Source organism: Siniperca chuatsi, linkage group LG9 (assembly GCF_020085105.1).
Source record: "Siniperca chuatsi isolate FFG_IHB_CAS linkage group LG9, ASM2008510v1, whole genome shotgun sequence".
Taxonomy (NCBI): Eukaryota; Metazoa; Chordata; class Actinopteri; order Centrarchiformes; family Sinipercidae; genus Siniperca; species Siniperca chuatsi.
Window position 1 is genome coordinate 22,649,507 of NC_058050.1, and position 25,999 is coordinate 22,675,505.

A 25,999-nucleotide genomic window follows, 5' to 3' on the forward strand; every position below is an offset into this window, starting at 1 on the left:
ATGAGACGATTGATACAAATCTCATGTCTGTGTTAAAGGTACCCTGTGGAGTGTGACCACTAATAGCGCTATGGAACAATGTTTTTACAAGTGGGTCCCTGTTTTGTTTGTATCGTGCACATGTATGAGCATGCAGGTGACGAAACACAGTAAATGCTGAGTAAATGTAAATATAACTTTGTTTGTTTACAAGAAAACTCCACAGGGCTCCTAGAGTCAGGCGGCGATTAGCTTAGCTTAGTATATAGACTGGAAACAGGGAAACAGCTAGCATGGCTCTGCACATAACTCCCCATAAAACCACAATTTGTCGTTTTTAGGCCTCCTTCGGACTCAAGGCATGTAAAAACGCAGCCTCCCCATTCATTTGAATGGAGACAGTCCAGCGGGGGTGCTGGCACAGAGGGCTCTGGCAAGAAAACGCAGGGTCATCCAGCAAAAAAGCTGAACCTGTCTCAACTTTTGTAAGGCGGTGGCCAAACAAATACGCGCAAGTTCCCACATGAATGCTGTATTTCTACTGTTTACCTCTTGATTGTTGCGACAAAGGAAAAAAAATAATTACCTAATAATTATCCTCTTACCACACATATCCTTGTATTTTTTTCTGTGTCTATTCTCATACAGACACACTAATATATCCAGCTACACATGTAAAGTTGTCAAATGTATTTGGTAATACAAGAAATCTATCCTCTGCCTATTGCAGTCCCCTTAATCTAATAATTTCTTTAAATTTACTTCCCTGTGCTTATTTAGCAATGACATGTCAGTAAACTTTTGGCCAGATTCAAAGTCCATTCATACAGTTGGACCATGGCTGGCGTTTTCATTCCCTGATTCATGTTTCATTAATCAATACAAAAGCTGTTATGTGGGATAACACAAGTTTATTTAAAGGGAGTGAAAACTGTTTTGTTATGAAACATTTGGTAAAAATAATTTCCATTGTGTATAAATATGAATTGAAAGCTGTGTGTGTTTCAGTGTTTCCAGTGCCACAGCCAGCCTTTGTATATAAAAATGTATATTCTCTGTGTGATTACACCTGAATGGTGCTCTACTTGCTCCAGTCATGAGTAGCTCGGAAAGCTTGGCATGAATAATGATTGCCAAATGAGTCATGATTTCTGGCTTTATGAAAGAAGCCATGTCATGCCTTTGCCTGCTGTGATGCTGCGACCTGACCCAATAACATCACTTCCTTCCTCTTCAGGTTTTTTATGATGCGTCGTTCGCTGTCGGTCGTGCCACGCTAACACAAAACACACACTTCCAAAGGCAGAGAGTAGAGGTGGTTTTATAATTTTTATTGTTTATTCTCAGTTAAGTGGCTGGTCATGTTTTATTACACATACAATAATGAAGAGGACCTTTACATTCATCCACAGGATCCATTTAGAAAAACACTACACAGCACTCTCGAGGCTCAAGCACACACAAACAGAAGGAGAGATGAACAGATCACACACGCCTGCTTTTTTAACACATTTGGAAAATGGATGAACAGCACACGTGGTGGTGCTGAACTTTTCTTCAACAGACTTTTTTGTTTCCAGAAAAACTTGCACAGAGTTAGTTACAGAGCACCTTTGTTGAAATTGTGTTTGTGTTTTTAAATTATACACAAGAAGGAAATTGCTTTGGTAGTCAGGAGGAAAGGCACTTGAGAATTTAATTTACACTATGTGAGCTGTGCATAAGATAGAAACAGCGAAGACAAAGAAGAGACCTAGCTACATTAAAGCAAAGAGGAAAGGTCTGAATCTGGCATCATGCTGCAGCACCAACATCTCGCTTCAGATTCAGAGTCTGGCAGTTTTTAAAGGTGGAAAACAGTGCACTACGAAATAATTTAGTTAGGCCTATATATATATAGCCTATGGAGAGGAAAATTAGTGTATACCATTATCTCATGGACTGAAAAAGAAATGATACATTAGAAATGACTAATTCATCTGTTTTTTTCAGTGACTATTGCAGAAAATTGATTTAGACGGTTTAGAAATTAAATTCTTGCCACAAAATCCACAGCCAGCCTTAGGCCCTAATGACAAACATAGAACAACATCACATTCATGACAGGACACTTAACTACAGCTAAGACACAAGGGTTGAATGAAAACACACTATGACCAAATGGCTCTCACAATAACAATGTCAAATCTGCTAAATCTATCACAAAACAGAACTCAAACACAGGTTTATGTTTGAGTTCACAGAAAAGGTTTGAGGGAATGACGAAGACATGTTGGACAAGACAGAAAACCGCTCTTTACTATAACAGAAACAACCCGGTCCTTTCATCCAATCGGCAATCGGCAATGACGGTCAAGTCAGTCGGACTTGCACCGGCCGTAACCTTCAACTGCTCCAGGTGTGCTTCGATTTAGCCGCCGTTTTGTTAGAGAAACCGTCAAAGACGTCCACAGAAACTCAAGCACAAGTATAGAGAGCCATGGCAGGGGGGCAGGGGGTCATTCAGGCTGCACATGTGAGCGGCTTCAGGATCAATTTCAGCAAACAGTTCGCACCAGTGATGATGACTGCACAGACTCAGCACAACGCATGCAGGGGAGGGGGCAACAGATTGTGTCGCTATCTACCAGCCAAAGAGGTGGGGGGGGGCGGTAATGGGGGAGATGAGGGATTTAGCATACATTAGAGTGTTATCAGAGGTGGAGGGAAGGAGAGTTTAGGGGGTAACAAGATTTCCTCCTTTTCGTTCTCTTTTTCCCCACTTTAGTCCCGTGTTCTTGAACATCTGCTGTTGGAAGAGGTTGTAGACAGGGACTTCAGCGTTTGGCTGGAGAAGCACTCCTGCTTCCCTGTATAACAGACAAGACATATCTGATGTCGACAGCTTTCTCTGAAGGACTTGTCAGCACTTAAGCAAAAGCTTGTTAAGTAATAGGCAATAACTTCTCACAGATGAATTTTAGCCTTTACTATTGATGGCCATTATGAATCATCAACAATTTAAAAACATTAGCTGTCTGGCTAACTTGTCAAGTCCTGTGTTTAAAAAAAAAAAATCTTAAAGACCTTTGGGAAGAACAGAGAAAGTGTTTCATCAGGCTTTACAAGTGCTTTCATCAAGCCTGAGAGTTGTAGTCACACTTCATTAAATTAACTAACTTTACAGCATTTTAGCTGTTACAAGATGTTCTCCTGCTGAATAATGACAGCAGGGCTTAACACTGAAAAGTCAGAGTAGTCCTTTAATGTGAGAAATAAGCGGGTTAGTATGTTTGTGGCCTGCAGTGATGGAAGCCAATAGAAAACAAAGAAAATAGCCTAAATGAAATGTTGGGAATGATAAAGATAAAAAAAAATACTCATAGTAAATCAACATTTTGTGATGCTAAATCGAGATAATAAGTAAAAATTACTCAAAAGTTTCTCATAATTCTGATTTAAGTGAAAACTTTCTCATAATTATTGCCTAGTATTTCATAATTGTTACTTAAAAAGTCAGTTTTCACTTATTTTTTTCATAATTATGATTTAATACCTCACAATGCTGACTTAAAAAGTCAAAATGTTGACTTAGTATATTATAATTTTGACTTAGAATCTTATAGTTTTGACTTACGATGAATATTTTTATTACCATTCCTATGCTTTGATCCATTTTTCTTGGCAGAAATGGGCTTCCATTCATGGCTGATGTTGCACATGGGAGGCTATCATTTTGCAAGCAGGTCTTAAATCTTTTTTTTTTATCTACAGAAAAATGCTTTGTCAGAGGAAGTTTCTACTGTAATTGTCCTTAAGGTAAAGAAAACTATTTGTTGGATAAGAAATTAGATTGGATCACACCCACTGACCACAGGTAATTACACATTGCTTCACAGATCCTGCAAATGTGTTGTTGTGTGGTTTCAGGCATTTCATCCGTTCAGAGGCAAAACCTCCCAGTTTTCCATTAGTTTTTTATCCCTAAAGTTTCTGATTAGACATCCTGTGTTTGTAGCAAAGCCATCTCTGAGACTATTTTGTACTTTTTCCATCCCACTCTCTCATTCAGATCAAAAAGTAGGATGAGTAGAGGATTCTGAAAGGCAGAAAGATTATACAAATGAGACAAATCTTTATGGATTGCTTTAGAAGATAATCCATATTGTGAGAAGCTGTTTACTCCTCCTCATTAAACGAAGGCTGGGGACTAAGCTTTTTGTTCTAAGACATTCTTATAGCCATTTTAGATGAAATTCATTATCTGTCATGAAAGAGAAAAACTCAATATACAGCAACAGTTCTGAAATTTCAGTCTGAAAAAATGAAAGCAGAAAATGAATAGAAACAAAAGAGTAAACATTAATCAAAAGTTAATGTGACTTAATTCTCATTCTCATTTGGACTGTGTAGCCCATTTATGTGTGGAAGGAACGGAAGCAATAGTGTGATAGCACTGAGTCAACGCTAATTAGCCGTATCAGAAAGATGTGAAATGAGTGTCCCAGAAGTCCGTCATCTCCAGAGCTGTATACTCTCTTGTAGCTTAGTGACAGCAATTTAGCCACTACAGTGAGGGTGCAGACCCGGGGAAATTTAGATTTCTCTCCACCCTCACTAATTGCTAAACTAACTAATCTAAGGTACAGTGGGAGAGGCTGGCTAATTAAAACCTGACAGGGAAAAACTGGCAGAGCATGAAAGCCGCCACTCCTTTTCCTGACATATTGAAAACAAATCAACTAATAAGAAGCTTCTCTGTAAATTGGAAAGTCAAGTAGCTGTGAATACAGCAGTCAGAAGTAAGTGCTAATGAATGTGCTGAAGCTGAAGTGTTGGGCGAATGCAACACATTGAGCGTCCATTGTGGGAGTTTAATACGTCAGTTCCCTTACCAGGAGTCATAACTTCTATCTGTGTTCAGAGTGGTTTAGACATTTCACGTTTGGAAGCTTTTTAGCGAGCAAAATGGGGTTATCAACTACTTGAGTGCAGTTTTTACACAGAGATTCAAAGGTCACTGTCTCACACACACAAATACATTTTCTATTTCACCACTTACATGTCTGACTAACTTTGTGTTTACACTTTGACTTGCTTAAGGAAGTTGCTTGCCAGTTTACCTTTACACTCATTTGGTGACATTTGTCAGCTAGCTAACAGATGTAGTAGAAGTCAGCATTAGTAGTGCATGTAATGTTAACATGTAGCTAACAACAGGAAGCTAGAGCTAACTTTCGTATTTACAGGTAAGGACAAGTTTGGATTTGAAAAATCAGTAAAAGAAACTGTTATAGAATTTATAAGCAGTCCATAAACAGTTAATGAATGCTTTATAGCACACTTCACAGTAGGTGTAAATTAATAAAAGAACGTTTTTACATTTTCATCAATGTAGTTGTCAGAAAATGTAACTAACTGGTGTATATGGTTATGGATGCTTGATAACACACTATAACATCTTTGTAATTGTATACAATGATGTGTCTTCAGCAGTTTCAAGCACATTCATAAACAGTTTTAAACCTGCCTGTGTATTAACAGTTGGTACATGCTTTATAACATACTGTAAAATTGTTATTTAAACCTGCTTTCATTAATTTTTTACCACTTGGGGGCAGCGCAACAAGCTATAAACACATCATTGACATATTAGCACCTCATATAACATTGCCTATCTACGCCTTGAACAGACACCCAGCCATGATTTGTGTGTCAGGTAACGTTAAATGACTTGCCCACGGATATTCAGCTTACTTTCTAGTTTGCCAAGATATGCTGCTGCTGTGATGTTAGCTATAGTAGCAGGAGAGTTGTGAGTATCGCTGTCTGGAGCTGGTTTTATATTCTGCCAACAATTTTTTGCAGTGAGTCCTTCAAAGGACCTGAAGGAGCCAGTCGTGCTTGGCAAGTGATTGATGATATTGCATAATAATGTTATATTATACTGTACATTGTGCATAAGCAACCACTCCTTCCCTGTAAAGCAGGTACAGTATATTAGCTATAACAAACTGGATCTACCATCTTCAGCATGATTATATCAGCACTGGCATAAAGCTTGTAGCGTGCACGATGATCAATCTTGTCTCTAAAAGCCTCTTATTATTCTGCTGCTGCTGCAGTAGTAATGAGATTAGGATGTCTTCTAAGCATATCAAACAAATGTGGAGTGAGTTAAACTCAAGTATCCCTCCATCACGTATCAGTTACTCACTCTGCTGCTGATATCATCACTGAGGCAGAAAAAAACAGGGGCAAGAAAGTGATTAGGGAAATATTACATTTTCTATTATATTTCACTTCCATGAAAGGGAAGTAGTGTAGAGAAGCCACTGGGAAATAAGTTGGAAAGTGTTTGACAAGCAGTTTTTACCATTTTGAAGATCCTAGTCAGGGTGCCTTTGCCGTCCCCTGCACTGGCCTTCTTGGCTTTAGCAGACTGTGACTTCTGGTCGCCCTGGCAGAGAGAGAAAAGGAGTCAGTGTGTTAAAAGAGTCTTGGACATATTTGGCATGGGATTAATACGTGTCTGACCTTTCTACAGAGCCCCTGATTCATTTTCAATTCAGTGGGGGAGCTGAAAATTTCAAAGAGTAAGGAGAGAGGAGAATGTATTACATACAACCTACTTGGGTAGGTGCTTGGGAGTGATGGATTGGTGTGCTCTACAAAAACTCAAAATATCGGAGAAAACTAGGTATCGATTACGATGCAATCCAATTTTGCCCTACTTTTATAATATAATTGTGTTCCACTCCTGGCAAGGTTTTCATCCAAGTATTGTGTGTGAATTATGCATGAGTAAGAAAAGCTACAAAGCAGCAAAGTTTGAAAAGGAAAATTTGTTCTGCTTGCTTGAAACTACCCATGGCAATTCTTGTGTTAGATAAAAAGAAGAAGGACTTTCAGTTGACTTTCTGAAAACATGCATGAGTCTCACTTTTGACCATGTGTCATCTGGTACCTGCATATTACAGTATCAGGATCATGTGCTGACAGCAAATGCTAATCAGTTCTTGAAGGGTCTGTTTTCTGTTGCGTCTTAATGACATTCAGTAAGCTGATTTATTCACTGCCTCACGGTGGATGCCATCAACCAAATGTATTTCATTTTGGGAATATTTCAAAACATTGCTGCTTGACACTTGGATGAAACAGCTTATATGGTTATAAAGCTTCATTCTTTCAAGTGGAAAAAACATATACTGTTGTCTGATCAAATATGCATGAAAATGTACTATATGAATTGGTTTTAAGGTTCATTTCCTTTGAAAAACACTTAGGGACTGTCTGAAAATTATTGTAGTGGTGAAAGGAGCTGAACCTTATGTTTCACTTTATAAAAATACAAAGGCCCTCCCCAGCATCAGTAATGTTGTCCCTGAACCCTCCCTTGACTTAGAAAAAAATTGCATCACCCTCCCAACAATATGTCAGAATAATATAAATTGGTGTTAAATCGGTACGTGTTTAATTGTGTACCAGAATTTAAACCATAATATCTTAATGGAACTTCTAATGTTTGTCATTAATGCACACATTAATAAAACCCAGATACAGAGACAGAGCTGTTGTCCTCTGTATATGGCAGAGTGCACCCTTATGAACCGTGGTGCATGTGGAAAGTTATCTTTTTCTTGTAATTATTTATGTAACTATTAACTATTTTTCAAAGGATGGATGAAATAAAATATGCATTCAGGACAAGAAAAAAAAGTAATAAAATACTCTACTCAGGTTATCCTGCCTTCAGCCAAAAGAAAAATTATACCCTCCCTCTTTTTTAACCCCCTGTCCCGCTCTAATAATTTTCATACAGTCCCTTAAGAGAGTCTCTTTAGTCTGAGCCATTTTGCCTTTTACCCCCAACAACCCCTCTGCTGCTTCGTGATTCAGAACAAGCACGCACACACTCGCACACACAAGCATGAGGACCTTAAATTGAGTGCAGATAACGTCGCCAAATGAAGCAGAAGGCAGCCTCACTTCTGCCAGCCACAGAGGAATTTTTGAAATGAAACAAGGATAATTAAGAGCAGAATAATGCCTGTGTTATCATGAATATACAACATATGCACATGATATGGATAAGTAAGGCTGCAAAGCTACACAATGGGAATGATGTCTTTGAAAATGGACTTAAATCGGAAGGAAATGAAGCCGTTATCACTGCTGTATGGACAGATTACAATGGCTAAAGTGGTTGATGGAGACTAAATGGAAATAGAGCCACAGGCGTCACAGTCGAAGGCTGTTTTAGAGGATGACCTCAATTGCCCCCTTGGTTTAATTAGGCATGATACCTCTGTGTTTTTGCAGTTTTTTAAACCACCTACCAGGCCTATCTTGGCTGCTAGTCCTCTCCACTGGACGTGTAGAGAAACAAGAGACAAGGACAGGAGGTAAAAGGGAGAGGGGACAAATAGAAATGTGTGTCTTACTCAGAGCAAAGGCAGGATGGGAAGGAGAGGAGGCAGATAGGAGGGTCCGTCCAGGGGGGAAAGTCACGGGGTCACAGAGGGGCAGGAGCAGATGAGGAACAGAGGGAAGGGGAGCAGATATGTAGGGGAAAGGAGAGAGGAGCAAGGAGGAGCAAGGCAGATGCTCACATTGGAAAGAGCACAAATTTAGTGACATTCAGCAGCAACAAAGCCAAAGGCATACAGCATATAGAAAATAATGTGTAAACTACACTATGTTTGCAAATTTGTGTTCCACTACTGAATATTTACTAAAATCATATAAAGTCCAGGTATTGTCATCCACTTCCAGTATAATTAGTGGGGTTTTTTTATTGAATCACTTTCTTATTGGTTATTACTAATCTGGTTGTAAATGTAAAATGCAAAATAATCCAAACTGATTCAAATGCAACACTGATCAGATTTCAGCGTGCAGCAGAATATGTTACTGTCCTCCTGGGCATAAAAGGACAGAAAAATCTTGGGGAGAAAAGCAAAAATAAATTTACAAATTTTATGTTTCAGTATCGCATCCTGGAGGTTGAGTGGTGTGCAGATTATACCGTAGGTAAAATCCCTAATTTAATGTTCAAAATGGAAAAAAATACAGAATGAAACTAATTTGTAGAATGACAAAAAGATTTTATTGGTCTACTATTTTTATTTTTATTCCATGTGTGAGTGTAAATTTCAACTTCAAAAGTAACAACATAAAGCAGACTCACCCTAGACTTGGGAGGGGCAGGGGACACCTGAAGAGGAGTTAATCACAGAAAGTAAAGAGATTTGACAGAGTATGTGAGACAAGAGAAAGTAAAAGAAGAGCAAAGAGACAAACATGGAGGGAGCACTGGAAGACACGGGCACGGTGGCAACACTGCTTACGCAGCCTCCTATTTCTGGATACTGTGAGAGGTATAGTATATTATTTTCATTACTCACGATCGTGCGGAAGAAATGGACCACAGCGTTCTCTGCCCCACGCTTACGTGGAGAAGTCGCAGAGGCTTTCTGAGGGCCTGGAGAGAGAGCACCTCGGAAAGATCCCTGGGAAGGAAAAGAGAAAAGGAAAGGAAAGGATGGTACAATAGACGCACATGTTAAATTAATGTATGCTCACGCACAAAACAAAAATTACTTGACCTTAAACTCTTGAGAGTTAGATGCTCAAATACAGTTTCACGGGGATTTTCTCAAAATCTTTAATAATAAATGTGAGATTAATAATTTATCTGTTGAAGTAAGGCATAATCCTGTTACTACTACAATCAAGAAAATAGCACTTAAATTCTTCGGGAAAAAAGTTAAAACACTAACCCTGTTGAACGACGAGAACAAAAACACAAAATGATTCACTTTTTAAAGGATTTGTTGACAGTTTACAGAAACACTATACTGCCAGAGCACCAAAGATGTTGGCTGATGGGAGACAGCAGCAGCTCAAAATCGTTGCGTAAACGGGGTTACTTATCTGATCTATGAATAATAATTCTTTTTGAATTTGAATTGAATTACAGCAAAGTCCTGCTCAGAAGATTTTAATGTTTTTCAATTCAAAATTGGCAGTTTTCACCATCTGTTTCAACACCTGTAGTGGCTTTATGGAAGTCAGTTACTCCCCTGTATTACGGTGGGAACTTCTTAAAAACTCATGCCATATAGTCAGACGTGGCTGCTGAGATGCAGCAACCCCGAATATGAAAATATTTTCATTGTCAGTGCTCTTCTTAGTGAAAAATCTCCTGTTAACCTCCATCCAGCAGATATTCATTCGAACAGCAACATTAATAGCAGCCTTACATCGTAGACAACTCCTATCTCATTAACTCCATTACCCAAACTGGCAAAAAACATTAAAATGGAACAAATGAGCAGTTGAAGAAGTCAGTATTTTCTTGTCAATGGCTTGATCTTAACAAAGACGGCTAATTATCAACCCAAAGTACAAATCAATGCAGCCAAGTTCTTCAAAGTAAGACTTTACAAAGGGTGTGTCAACGTGAGTACTTAATAAGGTTGATATGCTCTGACTTTTAGGCCTTTTAGGGGTAAAAACACTACGGCATTAAAATAAAATGTTCTTTTAACTTATAGCAAATAGCACAGACACATAAAAGGTGAAAATATTCTTCTAATACCAAAAGCCATCAACAATCTGCAGCCCACGGGAGAAAAAAACTTATTTCCACCCATTCAGAATGTTCAGTGTTTTCAGTTAATGTTACCTCATTCATCCCTTTCTCTGACCCCAATAACGTAAGAGGAAAATGTAAGTGTGTTTATGTGTGTGTATGTGTGTGTGTGTGTGTGTGTGTGAGATGGAGGGGGAGGGCGTGCTGTTGATGATTCACATCCATTATCTCACATCAAAGAACCTTAAGGTAACCGAAAGGGGGGGAACTTTCACCGCCACCACCATTTATATGCAATACGATAGACACAGGGTGTTACATTATACGTCACCTTTATGGGTTTTGTGAAAATGGACCATGCAAAAATTAGATCAATACAGTGTAGGAAAACACAAAGAAAAAAGAACAAAAAGGAAAGGTTTCCGCCTAGAGCACAATCCACCCATCTAGACAGACAATGGCTTATATAAAGGGAATTTTGGTTCAATTTGGGGGGGCGACGACACACACGTAATATCCAGCAAGTTTAGCAATCTAGCCTTTCTCTTGTTGATGTCAGCATGTGTATTTCTGCTCTGTAGCTGCTTCAATGCTTCAACAGTGACCCCTTAATGATGTCCTCTTGCATAAGTGTGTGTCTCTGTGTGCGTTTTTTACATGTCTGTTTCTGTCATGATGTAAATGGTGGGAAATGGAGGCAGAAATGAAAGGGAGTAGAGAAAATAGAGCAACCTCAGTGGCTGCTACCGTGCCTTTGTTTGGGGAAAGGAGAAGAAAAAAGGAAGAGATGGGAGAGGAAATAGGAGATCATATAATGCTGCAAGAATTCTGCTGGTACAGTCTCAATTTCAGTGAGTTCTCTCTTTGATGTGAATGAGTCTCTCTTCTGTATTTGTTCTCTGCTCTTCTCATCTCTTCTCCTGCTTTAAAACACACATCCGCCTTTTATTTTTCTGTTCGAAAAAGCATAAATAACACCCAGTAACTTCAGTAGCAGATGCATCCAAATGTCAAGCGAATATTACCCATATAGGGAAAACAAATGCAAATGAGGTTTCCATTAGCTCTTGGCATGCTATAAATGATGATGGAGACCAAATCTTGAGCAGTGACACTGAGGCACTCTGCTTTAAAAGCTGTTATTTTTTTTGGTAAAGGATATTTTGCCACCGCCGTTCAGCTTTTCGATCTTCAGCTGTTTTCTCAGCTGTCACTTGTAATCACAGACATCTTCTATTACATAACAACTTTACTGACATTGACTTTTCTGTAGTTGATGCTTTTTTCGCTGTCTCTTCAGTCATAGTTACAATCCCTGCTCATGCTAACTATCCAGTTCTTCTTCTTTTCTTTTTATCATTACAACAAGAAATATAAATTGCAGAAGGCAGAAATAATAAGTCACTTCCTGGCTTTTCAAAAGTGGCTATAGGTTGAATTATAGTTGGTTTATTTTAGGGTGCAGACTAGACAAAAGGACATGAAAATGTTAGCCTAGATTAGAAGATCGATACTACTCACATACATGTCCATTAAATATGAAACATATAGAACCCGGAGGAGGTTAATTTAGCTTAGAATGAAGACTGGACAGTTAGCCTGGCTCTGTCCAACGGTTAAACAAGACTAAGAGTCTACAGCCATGCTAGCATCTCTGTGAGGCTGTACGTACAGCGGTGCTTTGAGCTAAATGCTAACGCTAGCATGGCGACATGCTTACAATGATGATGCTAAAATGCTGATGTTTAGCAGGTATAATGTTTACCACGTTAGCATGTTATCCATGTTAGCATGCTAACATTTTATAATTAGCACTAAACACAAAGTAGCCTACAGCTAAGGCCGATGGGAATCTCATTAGGTTTGCAGGTTTGTTTAATTAATCTAAAATGTGTCCCCCCCCCCAGTCTTGCTGAGCTAAGCTAACCATTTCCTGGCTCCAGCTTCATATTTAACAGATTGGCTATGAGAGACACTGGGAAGCTCTCAGATGATTCTGCTGTCACACATACAGCATATTCCAGACACACACATAATATGAGGAAAGTGAGTAACAGTTAATCAGGATGCAGGACACAGATTGAGCTACAAGGTAGTCATGCCCTGTAGCTTATCACAAAGTGCAGGTTAATGATCCCAACTGCCTCCTCTGAGGTTAGAGGACACATCCTGGCCAGGAATCAGCTACATTATGGATGATGCTTAATAATTCATCCTGAGCAGAGGAAAAGACTTGGAGATTCATATTTGAGAATCTCTATCTTCATTAGTGAGTTTTTTCATGGATCACCATCATAAAAAAATACTTCTGCCTTCTAACTAGCTTCACTCACACTGAACATCTCACAGACTTGCATTTAACATCAAGAACTGTGTTGAGATGTGTGCTGCTCATTTTCTAGAAATCCAGAGTAGAAAGTATCTAGCCTGCAGCACTGAACGGGAGGAAACAGCACTCTTTCACATTCATTCATTTACTCACAATTAGCCTATCTGCCCCCAAGTGTCAGACTCTGCATCCTTGCTCAAAAAGAAGAAAGGAGTAATAATCTTTTTTTTGTTGTTGCACTCTTTCAGATTCATGAACAGTGGGAGCGCGGGGCCAATCGATCTGGCTGACAAACACAGCAGTTTGTCTGGCAGTGGAGATACACAAACATGGCAGCTGCAGCTCGCCGTTCCCCTCGGAAGGCAATCAGGACTTGTGCCTCGCGAGATCAAATACCAAATAAAAAGGAGGTTAATTAGCCATTATCTGTCCTGCCAGATAGAACTGATGAAGAACAAAAAAAAATCAATTTGCTTAGGGACTGTATGAAAATACTTAGGGGGGAGGGGAGTTTAGAAAGGGGAGGGTTAGTATTTTTTTTTTTTGGGGTTTGCCATAATTTTGGCAAATGCTAATTCTACTTCTATTGTTTTTAACAAATTAAGGTTTAAATTGGATTACACCATCTTAAATTCGTTGTGCACTAATGGCAAAATGATTTGTATCAATCAAATGTATTATACCCTTTGAGATTTGTGCGGAGGGAGTTGTAATTTTTCTTAGTCAAGGGAAAGGTTAGAATATATAATAATGCTGGAGAGGGCCTTGCTTTAAAAAAAAAAAAAGAAACATAATGTTCAGCCAACCTCCCGCCCAAATACTTTTCATACAGTCCCTTAAGTCCCACTTATTAGGTTAAATGCTTAAATGCTTAAGCAATATTTTAATTTCTTGAAGTCAGAGGCTACTTACACAGAGACTTACACAGAGTCTTCTTTCATGTGTGACCCATAAAGCAGCTGCTGTTAATTCTGCAGTATCATTTTCAGCTTGTATTGAAATTAAATTAAAATGCATGTCTGTCCAAAACCCTAGACAGTATTTGTTTTCAATGTGCAATAATTTCCTGTACTCGGGTGCCTGGCTGTACTTGTTTCTTGGTCCATCTAAGCAAGGGATGAATATAAACACACATTTGTACATCTTAAATAGAAACTGAAATGAGCCTGTACCGACTGAATTTCTGAGCTGAACTCAGAACTGTTTCCTTTTGTTGGAGAAGTAATCCTGATGAACATGCTGCTGTTCATGTTAATGCAAAGTCTTTAGACACGCTTTAAAAGACTCAAATGGCAAAACTCTCCGATCTGAGTCTAAATGAATGAATTTCAATCCATGCATGTCTCCAGGAAACAAGAACAATCAGCTTGTGGTGATCACAAAGTTCTTCCCTTTTAGTAGACAAACTTTTGGTGTCTTGCCATTTCATCTTTAGACTCTCACAAACAAGTCAAGCCAGTCATCCATTGCTCAGTACTATCAGAGTGGAGATAAACAGTAGCTCTGCTTTCCATTAAACCTCCTCTGATAACTCCTTTTGTTTTGCAGTATGTTTATGTGATTGATTGACTGAACTCTGGAATATATTCATTTTTCTAGTCTATAATCTTAAAGGCTGAGACCGCAGACAAACCCAAGCACCCAAGAATAAAGGCTGAAAGGTAGGTTTTCTACATTGGGTTGGTTTTCTTTGTCACTTGGGGATAAATTGTGACACCACTTCAAAATTGGAGTAATAACAAATCATAGTTGATGGCTGACACCGGTTGTTAGCAGTGCAGTTAAAACGATTTATCATATTTTTACAACAGAAGTAGAACCAAAAGAGAGACATTGAACCAAACACGAATTAAAACAAAACAAAGAGAGTGCTGAGGGTGTTGTTAAAGAGTTTTAATCAAGCAATAATTCAAAAAGCTTAGAACAGAATCAGGTTAGGAACAGGTGACCGGCCACAACACTTCAAAACATACAAACGCTTACAAGTATCCACTGCAAAGTTGAAGGCGTTACAAAACAGGGATCAGCACCGATCCACTGCTGGTTCAAACAAACTCTCCAACGGAGTCAAAGACACATGAACCTGAGGTGAGCACACTGATGTGGGGGGGAGAACCCCCTCTTCGTCCAAGACACTGGGGGTTAGAGTACAGTATCACACAAGTTTTGGTTTTGACTGTGAGCTGTTCTGCTAAAGCCTGATTCATATACAATAATCACTCCTGTGTTGCATATATGACTGACTCTGTCTGCCATTCAACAAATTCATATGCAAATGAAGACTTCAAAGTTTTATCTATTTTTTATGCATCTTCATTTCTGCTTGAATAGCTAACGTTCATGCAAACTTAATTTTCCCTCCAATTAGCGCATCATTCCCCCTGGAATTTGAAATGATGATTCAAATGCAGATTTCCTGCAGTTGTTCATGTCCTGAGACTGGAGTTTGTCGTTTTTGGCGTCATCTCACAATTTATGAAACTTCTCTTGCGTACGGTCTTAACATTTTTTCAAAGCCCAGACTCGGACTTGGATTGAAAATTATGTGAATAAGTCAGACAAAGGACATAAAAAGCACAGTTTGTAAATGGCTCCACACCTGCCAAATATTTATACAATTCAGCATTACTCAAGTAAGCATGCATATTCAAGACCCAACAGAAAACACTGACACAATACTGCAGCCTAAAAGTCAAAGTATGCATTAAGAACGTCTGTGTAGAATCTGTGCACACAGACACAGAGTAGATCAGCCATTAAGCTAAAATTTCCGTCTTCATGATGAATTTTTGCTGGAAAAAATGAGTATTTGCAGCAGAAAGTTAGTGCAGTTGATTTTTTGCTAGAGGCAACAGAGGTGGGACGAACCTGTCTGTCATTCACTTGACATGTGAATACTCATCATTTGAAGGCAAACCCTTGGTGAATACATAAATATATATTTCTACAACTTTGTTTTAGTACACTTGTTATCAATATGGAGAGTAATGTACAATTTTATGGCATAAAGAATAAGAATATCAAACAAATACGGCAGCAAATTGGTCACCAGTCTAATGCTGAATGAAAGCTTCACAATTTGTTCTGTTGACATTTTCCCTGAACATTTCATGAGTAATATTTTACAAAAGCAATACAATTTCTGATCAGAAGAACAGGTTAAAGCAAAGATTTGTGGCATACAGTATATATAAAAGCTTTTTTATCCTGAATCTTACGCTGAACACCTTTTTCTTTGTATATAATAGACATAAGGTGCAGGGGGAAATGCATATTTTCATGCTGCTGAATGATTTATTTGCAATTTCCTTGCCAAAGCACTCTGACTGGCACTCTGCAGGGTTAGATGGACAGAATAAAAGCCTATAATCAGAGAGAGTTTTTTTTTTTGGTTCGCTGTACCACAGCTCTCCTTTCAAACCAATATCAGCATTGTCCATGTTTTAAGACAGACGTCAAAATGAGCTGACATGACTCGTGATGTATAGCAACAGTTCCATTTCCTCTTTCTGAAAGCACTACAAGAGGCTTTGAGATTTAGCTTCAGCACGCTGCATTAGTGTTGTCAGGATAACCACAATTTCAATGTATGTTCAATGTAAATATTTTCACACACATTTGGTGCGGAAGCTGAAATTCCATTTCATCATCACCTCCAGAGGGCATCACTGAGTGCACGGCCCATGGACTGCAAAAAGGGGTTGAACCAAGAGAGCTGCAGTCTGGTTCTTAATAGCTATGGCAACAGTGCCAAGCTGCCCATCATGTCTGGAAGTAGATCCCAGTCTGTCTAAACTGATGGACAAACTGGTACAAAGAGTACAAAGGGAACTTTCTCTACCACAGCAAAGACGGGCACTAAACGGACACCAATGTAAAAACGTGTCTGATCTGTAAGGTTTTTATATTTACTAATGGTCAAAACAAAATGATGGTATCTTGACAACACTAGAGTACAAAGTAATTTAAAAGCAATGCAGGCTCTAATGCCTCATAATCACTTGTCTGCAAGATAAGCCTGTTCTTACTTTATAGAATGCAGACTCTAGTATATATTCCCAAACAGGGGGTGATAATATGCTCCTACTCTAATATATATCATTATATGCTAATATACATCTTATATCTCTTTGATCATTTATAGCATAATGTGATCATTAACTTTCAAAGTGACTTAGCAGACTGCTGTACCATGCAAACAGTAGTGAAGTACCTCCCTGCAGCTGACACACTCTATAAAGCAGCCATATGAACTATCTGCATTAGGGACATTAGGTACTCTACCTAATGCCTCTACAAAAGCCAAAATAATGTACCAGTATTACATCTAAATGATACAGGCATGAATTTCCCCATCTCTCACATGATCATCATCATCATCATCATCATCATCATCATCATTTAGGGAAGTACCTGAACTGAAACATGGCTGTTCTTAACTCCAGCTTGACAAATGTTCTAATAAACAAACTGCATAACAATTCCACCAAATCACATCTACAACAGATATATTAAATTTAACTGAAGATAAAAATGCTACTAATGTCAGTACCATTCAAATAAAAGAAAAACTGAACAGCATAGAAATGCTTCCTTAAATGATTCAAAATCACAGCCTCTTTGTAATAAAAAAGAAAGAATAAGGCAAACCCTACCCAAAGTCATTTTCCAGTGTCGATTCATAACCTACTAGTCAGTTAATGTGAATCATAGGACAATGTCTGACTTCGGGCCACCATAAAAACAACAGTAAAACCAACACAAATCTATATGACAAATATGTTGCAACAAATTCTTACAAGATCTGTTAAAGAATCAGAAGTAAAAAGTGGTTCTGAGAGTGAATCAGCAGAATTAACTGAGATACATGAGATAGGGTCAGGTTTTCACCTCGACTCTCCCTGCTTCCTCACCTTGCTCTTCCTCTTCTTGTCCCCTCCAAAGAACTTTCCAATCTGGTCCAGGAGGCCGGGGTTCTTCTTCCTCCGGCCCAGCCCGAAGGCAGCCTGTGCAGAGCTGCTTGCAGAAGCCATAGTTGTAGTAGTGGTTGGTCGTATATTTGTATTTGTCAAATGTGGGGTTCTTGCCTCTCTCTTAAATGAGACCGAAAGACAGAGGAGGGAAAAGAGAAAAGAGAGGGAGGGAGGGAAAAAAAGCTAGCCTATTCTAGGTCCTGTTCGGGGCTCTCCGACCCGCACTCTGAAGCCGCTCCGCTGTGCTCCTGGATGGTCTGCAGCTCGTCCGATTCGGAGGGTCGGTCTTTGAAGGTGTTGTCCTCTCGGCCCGGGGCATCTCGGGAGAAGAGGCGGACCAGGTGGGGGCGTGGTGTGGCTGCGTCAGGGTCAGCTGTGCTGGCGGGGGTCCAGGGCTGGCGGGGGCCCTCAGCGCCCGTGGAGTCAGTCACCGCCGGCTTCTCCAAGACGCAGCCATTGTTCTGGTTCACATCTGCCTCACCCAGGTCTGCGCAGAAACAACAAGGGTCATCTCATGGGCTTGGGCCTGCATGGCACACAACAAACCACAGCAGCACAATGGACTCTTTTGACGAGACCGTGCCCTTCCTGCTGCAGCAGAGACCAGCAGAGCTATCATTTCACATTTTAACTTGAATGAACCTCACCTGCTGAATAGGAAAAGGTAGAAATGTGAGATGAAAAACATGAGCAACTGAAAAGTGTTAACTAAATTCCCAAGTACTGTTTTGTTTGAGTCAAAACAAGCAGGTGTGCACACAATTCCCAGCTTAATTTGACTGGAGCATAATGCATTAGCGTGCTTGCACAAACGCTTTCTTGATTTATTACAGTAAAACAATTAATAGTGGGCTAATTTGTCAGTTCAACCATGTAAAAACAATGCGTGTTCCAGCGTATTAGTTCCAGTGAGATGGAAATACAGCTGCTTCTCTAACATCCACTTTGACAGCTATCCATTAAGTTAGCCAGCTCCCACAGCAGAGGACATCCAGTGCATTCCTGCCTCCAAAACAATATACACACTGTACTGGCAGAAATGGTGTAGCACTACACCAGAGAATCTGCATGCTAATATTGGCTGAAACAGTGGCCTGTTGTCAGAGCTGCATAGTTATTACAGAGAAACAAAGGGCCCAGTGTCACTAAAATAACTCCTATAAGTATGAATTTTCAACCCAATGCACGGTGACACTTATCTGATTCGGGGCCCGAGAGCTCCGAGGCCGCTGTCTCTGGGTGCAAAGCGAACGCTAGTCCTATGCTGTATGCTATGTAGAAGTTTACACTATGATTTGTTACACTTTTAGATGGAATTACTCCTAAAATGCATCTGTAGCAGCAACATCGGCATAATAAGTTTTCATTTTTTGGTCCGATGAGTTTGATTTCCTTCTGGCAGATTTGCAAGTCATGTATCAAATGTGAATGTAGATGAAGAGTAGATGCAAATATGAATCGGTTTGTAGAGAATGAGACCGACTTTTGTCTTTTGAGGAGGGGAGCCCTGAGGAACAATCACACATCACTGCTCGAATATATGGCTACTACGCCTTTCGTCAAAGCACTGTTTATTATCGTAGGAATTATCCAGAAGCGGGACTGAGGGATGATGATATGTACCTGTCGCCCACCAGACGGATACCTGCATCAACATTTGTTCATCAGTCATTAGGTTTTGAGAAATCAAACGTTTTAAATGCATATGCATCGTCAGCATTCAAAACTGTTATTGTGAGGAAGGACAGCAAATGGAGACAGATATACATATTAATTTAATGTCGTTTTTTGCCACCAAAATCTCATCAGTTGCCTCACTATAGAATCAGAGCTCTTTTTATCGCTTGGTGCAGCTCTCCAACAAAGGCGTAATAGGTCAGGACACCAAAAATCCTCCTTAAAAAGCACTTGAAGCCTGTCTTTTTTAACACTTTCTGTAATAAGACATGGCTGTAAAAAAGGCTTTAATAAAAACGATCTCATAATACCATTATCCTGCTACTGGGGTGGTTTCTTTAGGGCGTCCATAATCCCACTACCTAGATGACTGCTGCATCCTGGACACACACACCGCACTGCTGTAAAAAGTACTTAGTGAAAGTTGTCTCACTCAGTTTGTCTCATTTGCTCGTAATTTCTTTCATGACAAGGTAAAAAAGCTATTTTCGAGGCCATTTTGAGACACTAAAAGTCCTGATTGCAAACTAATAAAATTCTTGCAGGGTTAACAGGTGCTTTAAGGCAGATGACATTCCATTCAAAGACTTTCTATAAAGATTTTATTCCTAAAAACAATAACCGCACAATGAAATGAAAGAATAAAATGAGCAAATATAAGATGTCAAGTCAGGTTTTGGTCAAAGAGGAAGATGCTGTGATTAAAGCCACTATGTGTTAAAACTTTATGTGATTATAGCACCTTTCAAAGGTTTTTGCCATCAATGTGTCGCTTTCAGTGCATTTGTCTCCGTGTCCCTGTTTCAGATCCCTAGGGGAAAGGGAATCAGACACTGTGGCTAAAAGTAAAGAAGTAAAAGTATTGATACAGACCTAATACTATATTGTTAATTCAACAAACTGGTTTAAAGCTACTTAGCACTGTATTAGACATCTATGCAACCTGATCATGATCCATGTATTTAAACCTGCAGTAAAGGTCTGCATGCTCTCCCCTGAGTTTTGAAAACTCTTAAAGTTGAGATGTAATAACAGCGAGTGGCTCTATACTGCTTAGCTGGATGCCGTGGTTTCTCAATAATACTTTCTCTGGTGCACAGTTTGTGCACACCGTCAGCTGTTTTATTTTATAAATTAATTTTTTTTTACTTCATTGGCCTGAAAACTTTTTCAGTGTGGTTAAAACGAAGGGGGGGGAAAAACCCAACTAAATATACGACTTGCTGTTATATTTTCAAGTTTCTCCGGGGAGTTCGTTAGCAGACAGCATGACCTGCCAGTCACTGGAGGAAAAGCTGGCTCGTGATCTCGACAGCCAACGGTGAGGCTCATTAGTCAGTCTGCACGTTCAATGTGTTTTATGGATCTGTGACATTTCTAGAGGGATTGCAGCAGAATAAGCTAATCAATCCAGCTCATTTGTTTAAATTGTGAATGTGAATATGGAGCTATATCCTCACGCACAGCAGCACAGCCTCATAGAATTATGGCAATATATTCTACATAATTTATAATCTGTTTACAGTAAAGAATGTGAAATATAACTCCTCAGTCTTTGTTAGCAACAGTAAATATGTTATATTACAATGTTGTTCCCACTCAGGAGAGCCTCTGTGGCTGCTATTTTACCGCAAAGAGTAGAATAAATAAGAGAGCTGTTTTCTGTCCTTCAGTGGCCTGCCCATGAGTCCTCTAAAATCATTTCCATCATCCATCACCTGTTGCTCCCTTTTCTAAGCCCATCGGTGCTACCATCCACCACTAGAATAACAATAAAATACAAATTACAGAGATAAAAACATCCTGACATGGCTGAACTTTAACAGTCCTCCACAGTCCATAATGCTGCAGTCTAATACTGACTGCATGTTCACCATTTTTGGCCATAAAAACGGTTATGTACTGATGAGTAACTTATCAGTTGACTCCCTGTGTGCTCTTATTAAAAGGTGCATTAAGTCAGGGTTTTAGCGCCCCACTGCACAAAGTGACCATAATACATGTGTAGGGGATTGATAGGATTGTTGATCGATGCCGATGACTCAGTGATTACCGAGTCAGGTGCTGACATTTCTGACTAATCAGAACTCACTCTGCAGCCCATACTCTTGTGGAAAAACGAAAATCCTCCCCCACACATTTTTAACTGCCTGATGAGGAAGGATGGCGGACGACCAAGCGACTCAAATCGAATTGTTTTCAAGCCCAAACACAAATGACACAGTAGTATTATTATTGTTCCGGGATTTATCATTGTGTTAATTTACTTTTCAGTGATTTTATTGGATCTCTGCTTAGATTAGATAGTGTACTCATCTGTATAGTGAAGATAAGACTGTTATTCATGTCCATTATCACCCACCGTACGCTGTATCAGTATCAGACAGTGATCGGTGTTGTTGATATTCTCTGGGTGCCAATACAGGTCCGTTAAATAATACACTATGTAATGATCCTTTAATTGCTGCTTGTGATTGTGATCAGCTGTTTTCAGTGTCTGCAAACCAAATCTCCATTATGAAAATATATTGTTATATATTAAAGATAATAAAACAGCATGGTGTCTGTAAAAAGAAAGATAAATCAAAAGAGCCAAACACGTCTTTGTGAAAAGATGATTAAGCTGCTTTAGATAAGCTTTAGCTACATGAGCAAAATATGGTTGAGTTAGTTTCCAGTTCACAGTCCCTTAAATCTACATTCATTTTTCATGTGTATGTTTTATGGGCAGAGTTAGAAAATTGGAACTCGTGGAACTGGAATATATGTAATATGACAAGCACAGCAAGCAGAGCACTGAAGCTGGGAGGACAATATGTTCTTGTTAGTTTGTTTTTTAGAGTTCTTTTTTGCCTTATAGATATCTACATGCCCTGATTTTCTATGATCTATTCACTGAAAATCCTAACACCTGTTATAAGCATTCCTTCTGTATAGCCTGCACTATTGAGTTCAGCTATAACAGCACTAATTAACCTGACAAAACTGAGACACAGGTAGATCCTTTGAACCTAGTGTGTGTGACAGCCTGCGCTCCTCAGTGTGCTGACTTTTTAATTAGGCCGAGGCCCAGTGTCTAAATTACAGTCAATCACACACTGACTTGTTTCTTCCATGACTCAATCTTCCCTTTAGTTTAGCAACAACTGCCTCGAGTCAGGCAATCAATCATTCAGAACCTAGCAGAGCTTAATAATACCCTCAGCACACCTAACCAATTTTTCATTAATTGCAATTGTATGTGCTGCTCAGCCTGACAACTCAGACTAAACTTGTAATGACTGTTTTCAGCTGTACACTCTCAATTTCACCGTGGCAGCTTGCGGCTGAGTGTCAGTGTATATCCACTGGAAACATTTAAGAATATTTAAAAGAGAGCTTATCATGTCAAATGTAGATTTTTTCACTGTTCGCTAAGATGCTGCTAAACAGAAGTGAAGGAGACAGGGGGGATAAAAGGACAAATATGATGCTGCATGTTTCATTTCCTCTGTATAGTCCATAAACACATTAGGTTATGCAAAAGAAGCACGACTTGTAAACAACACTAAGGGCCAATTATCCTGCAATTTGACACATAACACCGCAGAGAGAAGCAGGGGTCTGCTGAGAGCGTGTTACCTTCACTTCGTTGGCCTCCTTCATAAATAATTGATTTATTCATGTGTTGAAATCCAAAGATAACGACAGTTCCTCGGGCCTGTCCATCACTGGTTTAGCAGAAGGGTCCTTAAGCCGCCAGAGGGGAAGACAGTATGGTCAGCTTCTGCTGTCAAATACATCGCTCTGTAGGCCTGCCTTTATTAGCACCAAGACACACTAGCCTCATTAAAAATATGTTTTTCAGCTTCTCATAATGTAGCCAAGACATTATCGCAGTCTGAGGGTGACCAGATAATAGCTTGTTATCTCATCTTGATTAATTCACCATGACAACTAAAGTGCCAAGACGGCCTGATAATTCTGGGAAAATTATAGGGGACAATTGACGTGATCTGCCGCCTTAGACTCTCCGATTATAGTGTCCAGAACAATTACCATCACCCCCTCTGTCTCCTGCACGATCTGGGTTAAATAGTTAGGTGAAGACACCAAAAACGGGCTGTCTGATCTGTTCAGCGGAGAGATTCAGCGCCCTGCAAGAGGGGAAAGATCAGCATCTAGAAGGGAAGAGGTATGCAGGGAGTGGGCCTCAATCTCCTCATTTTTCCTCCTCTTCCTCGGTGAGATGAGGATGTGTAGCCCAGCTTCTGGGACAACAACAAGGACTGTGGTGGGACAGAGGCACGGGAAGCATTCCTCTGAAAAAATACCCATCGCTATGTGGCCCCGGACCAAACCACCCACCCAGGGGCCAAAATCCTTCTGCCGCTGCATTCATGGTGGATCTGAAGCACCCACAACCCTCGAGAAAAAAGCCCCTCTCTGTCCCTGGCATTCAGGACGTTAGTCCTCCAGAGATTTTTCCGGACGAGATAAGAGCTTCAGCAGAACCACTCCCTTCTTATAACTCAAGCCATGTTAGTGACCTTTGAACTTGACTTTGAGCAGTGGCTTTAAATGGGGAAGGATGTGATTCAAAGGAAAAAATACACACCAGTACCACTGTTATGCCTCGATGATAAAGTCGAGACAAGATTTAGATCAACATCTTTTTGGGATGTCAAATCAAAACCAAAAAAAAAACCTCAGCGATACAGCCGTGTCAGAGCTTATGTATTCCAAGCAGCTGTGAGGCTAACCTTGCAATGCTACCAAATATAATGGAAGCCCTGGCCTGTTATCACCAACAGCTCCTCATATCAGTTTGTTTACTGACAAACATCAGCTATTATCTCTTTCTATTTTTTACACCTCTTTCTATATTACCCATTTTCTTGACAAGAGTGGATGAAACATTTAGTTTTCCCTTGCATCAATAGAGGTGTGTGTGCCATCTGATGTGCCATGTTGTCTTGTTGTAAATTTACTACAATATTAAGAAAATATCGTGGCTATTTGTCCCTCTGCCACAGTAATATGAGTCAACCAGCTGGTGTCGTCACACCAAATGGCAATACTGCTTTATTCTGTTTCAGGGCTGCAACTAATCAATAATGTCAATCATTTTTAATTGATACAATTTCAGAAAATAGTGCAAAATGTCCATCACACATCACAAGCTGACCATTTCAAATTGCTTGCTATGCCCAATCAACAGTCCAAAATCCAAAGATATTTAATTTACAATAAAATGGATAAGAGAAAGGCAGCCACATTTCACATTTGAGAATTTGGAACAATCAAATGTTTGACATTTCTGCTTGACAGATTACATATTATCAAAACTGTTGTTGATCAGTTTTCTTCGCCTGTCTAATAAAAAAAAATCGACACAATTTTAGCACTACGCTGTCTTCCACAAATACATATTCTTACAACTTGCTGGGACTTCTGAATTAAGCACAGTAAAACATTACACTGTGATTTGAGGTTAATTAAATTTTTCTACAAGCTTACTCATGAATCTTTTAAATATTTTGAATCTGGTCAGTTCAGCCTGGTGTATTAATACAGTACTATATCTCTGTCATGACAGACGTGTTTGTGGAGAATGAGGTTTTCATTGGCAGCTGGTATGAATGGGTCTCTAGTAGGACAGTGGAACAGCACAGAAGAAGAATAGAGCTCAACATGGGTTGATGCCATCAGCGTAGTGCTCAGGGACGTTTCCTCACCCATGGAGACATGAGAGGCCAAAATACATTCATACATACACACACTTCAACTGGGCAGTGGACATGACTAATGTCCTGAAGTTGTAAGCCAGCTGGGTGCTTGTGTCAAAGGCTTCAACTGAGACATTACACTTTGATGATCACTAGAGCTTTAGGTCTAAACACAATCTGAAACATTCTGCTCTGTCAAGCACCCGAGACCTCAAAACCTTCCAGAAACGGCAAACACTATATGTGTAAGTGCAGGATGGTATTAAGCCTGCATAGCTGTGGCCAGTGCTCTTACCAAGATGGAGCAGCTATTCAGTATTTTCACACACTAGGAGACACAAAAGGTTTATATTGCACCAGAGCACATATAAAGCAATAAAGCACTGATATGGGACAGCTTCATTTGCTGGTGGAGGATGGATTGAGGTGCATTCCGATACTGCAGGCAATCTGATCACAAGCAGACAGCTTTATAACAGGTGCACCCAAAAGCACTGAGGAAGCATTGATCCCATTAACATTTGTCATTTCAACATACCAGTGTTGCCATGAGTTCAGGATAAAATCCAGATGGGATTTAAGAGGCATTTGTTTACTCGTAGTAACATAAATGTGTCTCCATTAGCCAGATCATGAATCTGACTGCATCAGTCTTGTACCTCGCTAATTACAAATCTTGGTAGGCCCACCTTCACACTTGCTTGGCTTTTTTGATATTCAATATCTATCTGATCTATCTATCTGAAAACGCATGAAA

The 25,999-nt window shown here is 39.6% G+C and overlaps 2 protein-coding genes and 1 long non-coding RNA gene across 11 annotated transcripts in view; 1 reads left to right on the forward strand and 2 right to left on the reverse strand.

Moving 5' to 3' along the window:
* Window positions 1–1,289: 1,289 nt before the first annotated feature.
* Window positions 1,290–18,222, reverse strand: LOC122881695 (myelin basic protein-like). 7 transcript variants are annotated; one of them, XM_044208217.1, is made up of 7 exons: window positions 17,798–18,054; window positions 9,366–9,470; window positions 9,149–9,175; window positions 8,298–8,327; window positions 6,335–6,418; window positions 6,176–6,194; window positions 1,290–2,828 (listed from the first exon to the last, which is right to left on the reverse strand). In XM_044208217.1, exons 1-6 carry the CDS (start codon window positions 17,915–17,917, stop codon window positions 6,192–6,194), a joined length of 369 nt encoding a protein of 122 aa, XP_044064152.1. In that variant the 5' UTR covers window positions 17,918–18,054; the 3' UTR covers window positions 1,290–2,828; window positions 6,176–6,191. The 7 variants fall into 7 exon arrangements, with proteins under 7 accessions (XP_044064152.1, XP_044064158.1, XP_044064157.1 ...); XM_044208223.1 differs by lacking the exon at window positions 8,298–8,327 and having other exon boundaries at window positions 6,335–6,409; window positions 17,798–17,929; XM_044208222.1 differs by lacking the exon at window positions 8,298–8,327 and having other exon boundaries at window positions 17,798–17,929.
* Window positions 9,182–17,640, forward strand: LOC122881698. Its single transcript, XR_006379208.1, has 2 exons — window positions 9,182–9,338; window positions 13,133–17,640. It is a non-coding gene; the product is annotated as an uncharacterized LOC122881698 (long non-coding RNA).
* The window catches only part of mbpb (myelin basic protein b), a 49,682-nt gene continuing 41,611 nt past the window's right edge, over window positions 17,929–25,999 (reverse strand). For all 3 annotated transcript variants that reach the window (XM_044208213.1, XM_044208214.1, XM_044208215.1), the window contains exon 4: window positions 17,929–18,344. In XM_044208213.1, the coding sequence (XP_044064148.1) occupies window positions 18,046–18,344 (299 nt within the window). In that variant the 3' untranslated portion in view covers window positions 17,929–18,045. The remainder of the gene's footprint in view (window positions 18,345–25,999) is intronic.

Bases quoted from the DNA above. Each gene is read 5' to 3' on its own strand.
- LOC122881695 (XM_044208216.1), bottom strand. From the start codon at position 17,917: ATGGCTTCTGCAAGCAGCTCTGCACAGGCTGCCTTCGGGCTGGGCCGG. The intron at 9,471-17,797 runs GTGAGGAAGCAG...TTTCCTTCCCAG, and splicing joins ACAAGAAGAGGAAGAGCAAG to GGATCTTTCCGAGGTGCTCT. The intron at 6,419-8,297 runs GTAGGTGGTTTA...TCTCTCTGCCAG, and splicing joins TAGCAGCCAAGATAGGCCTG to GGCGACCAGAAGTCACAGTC.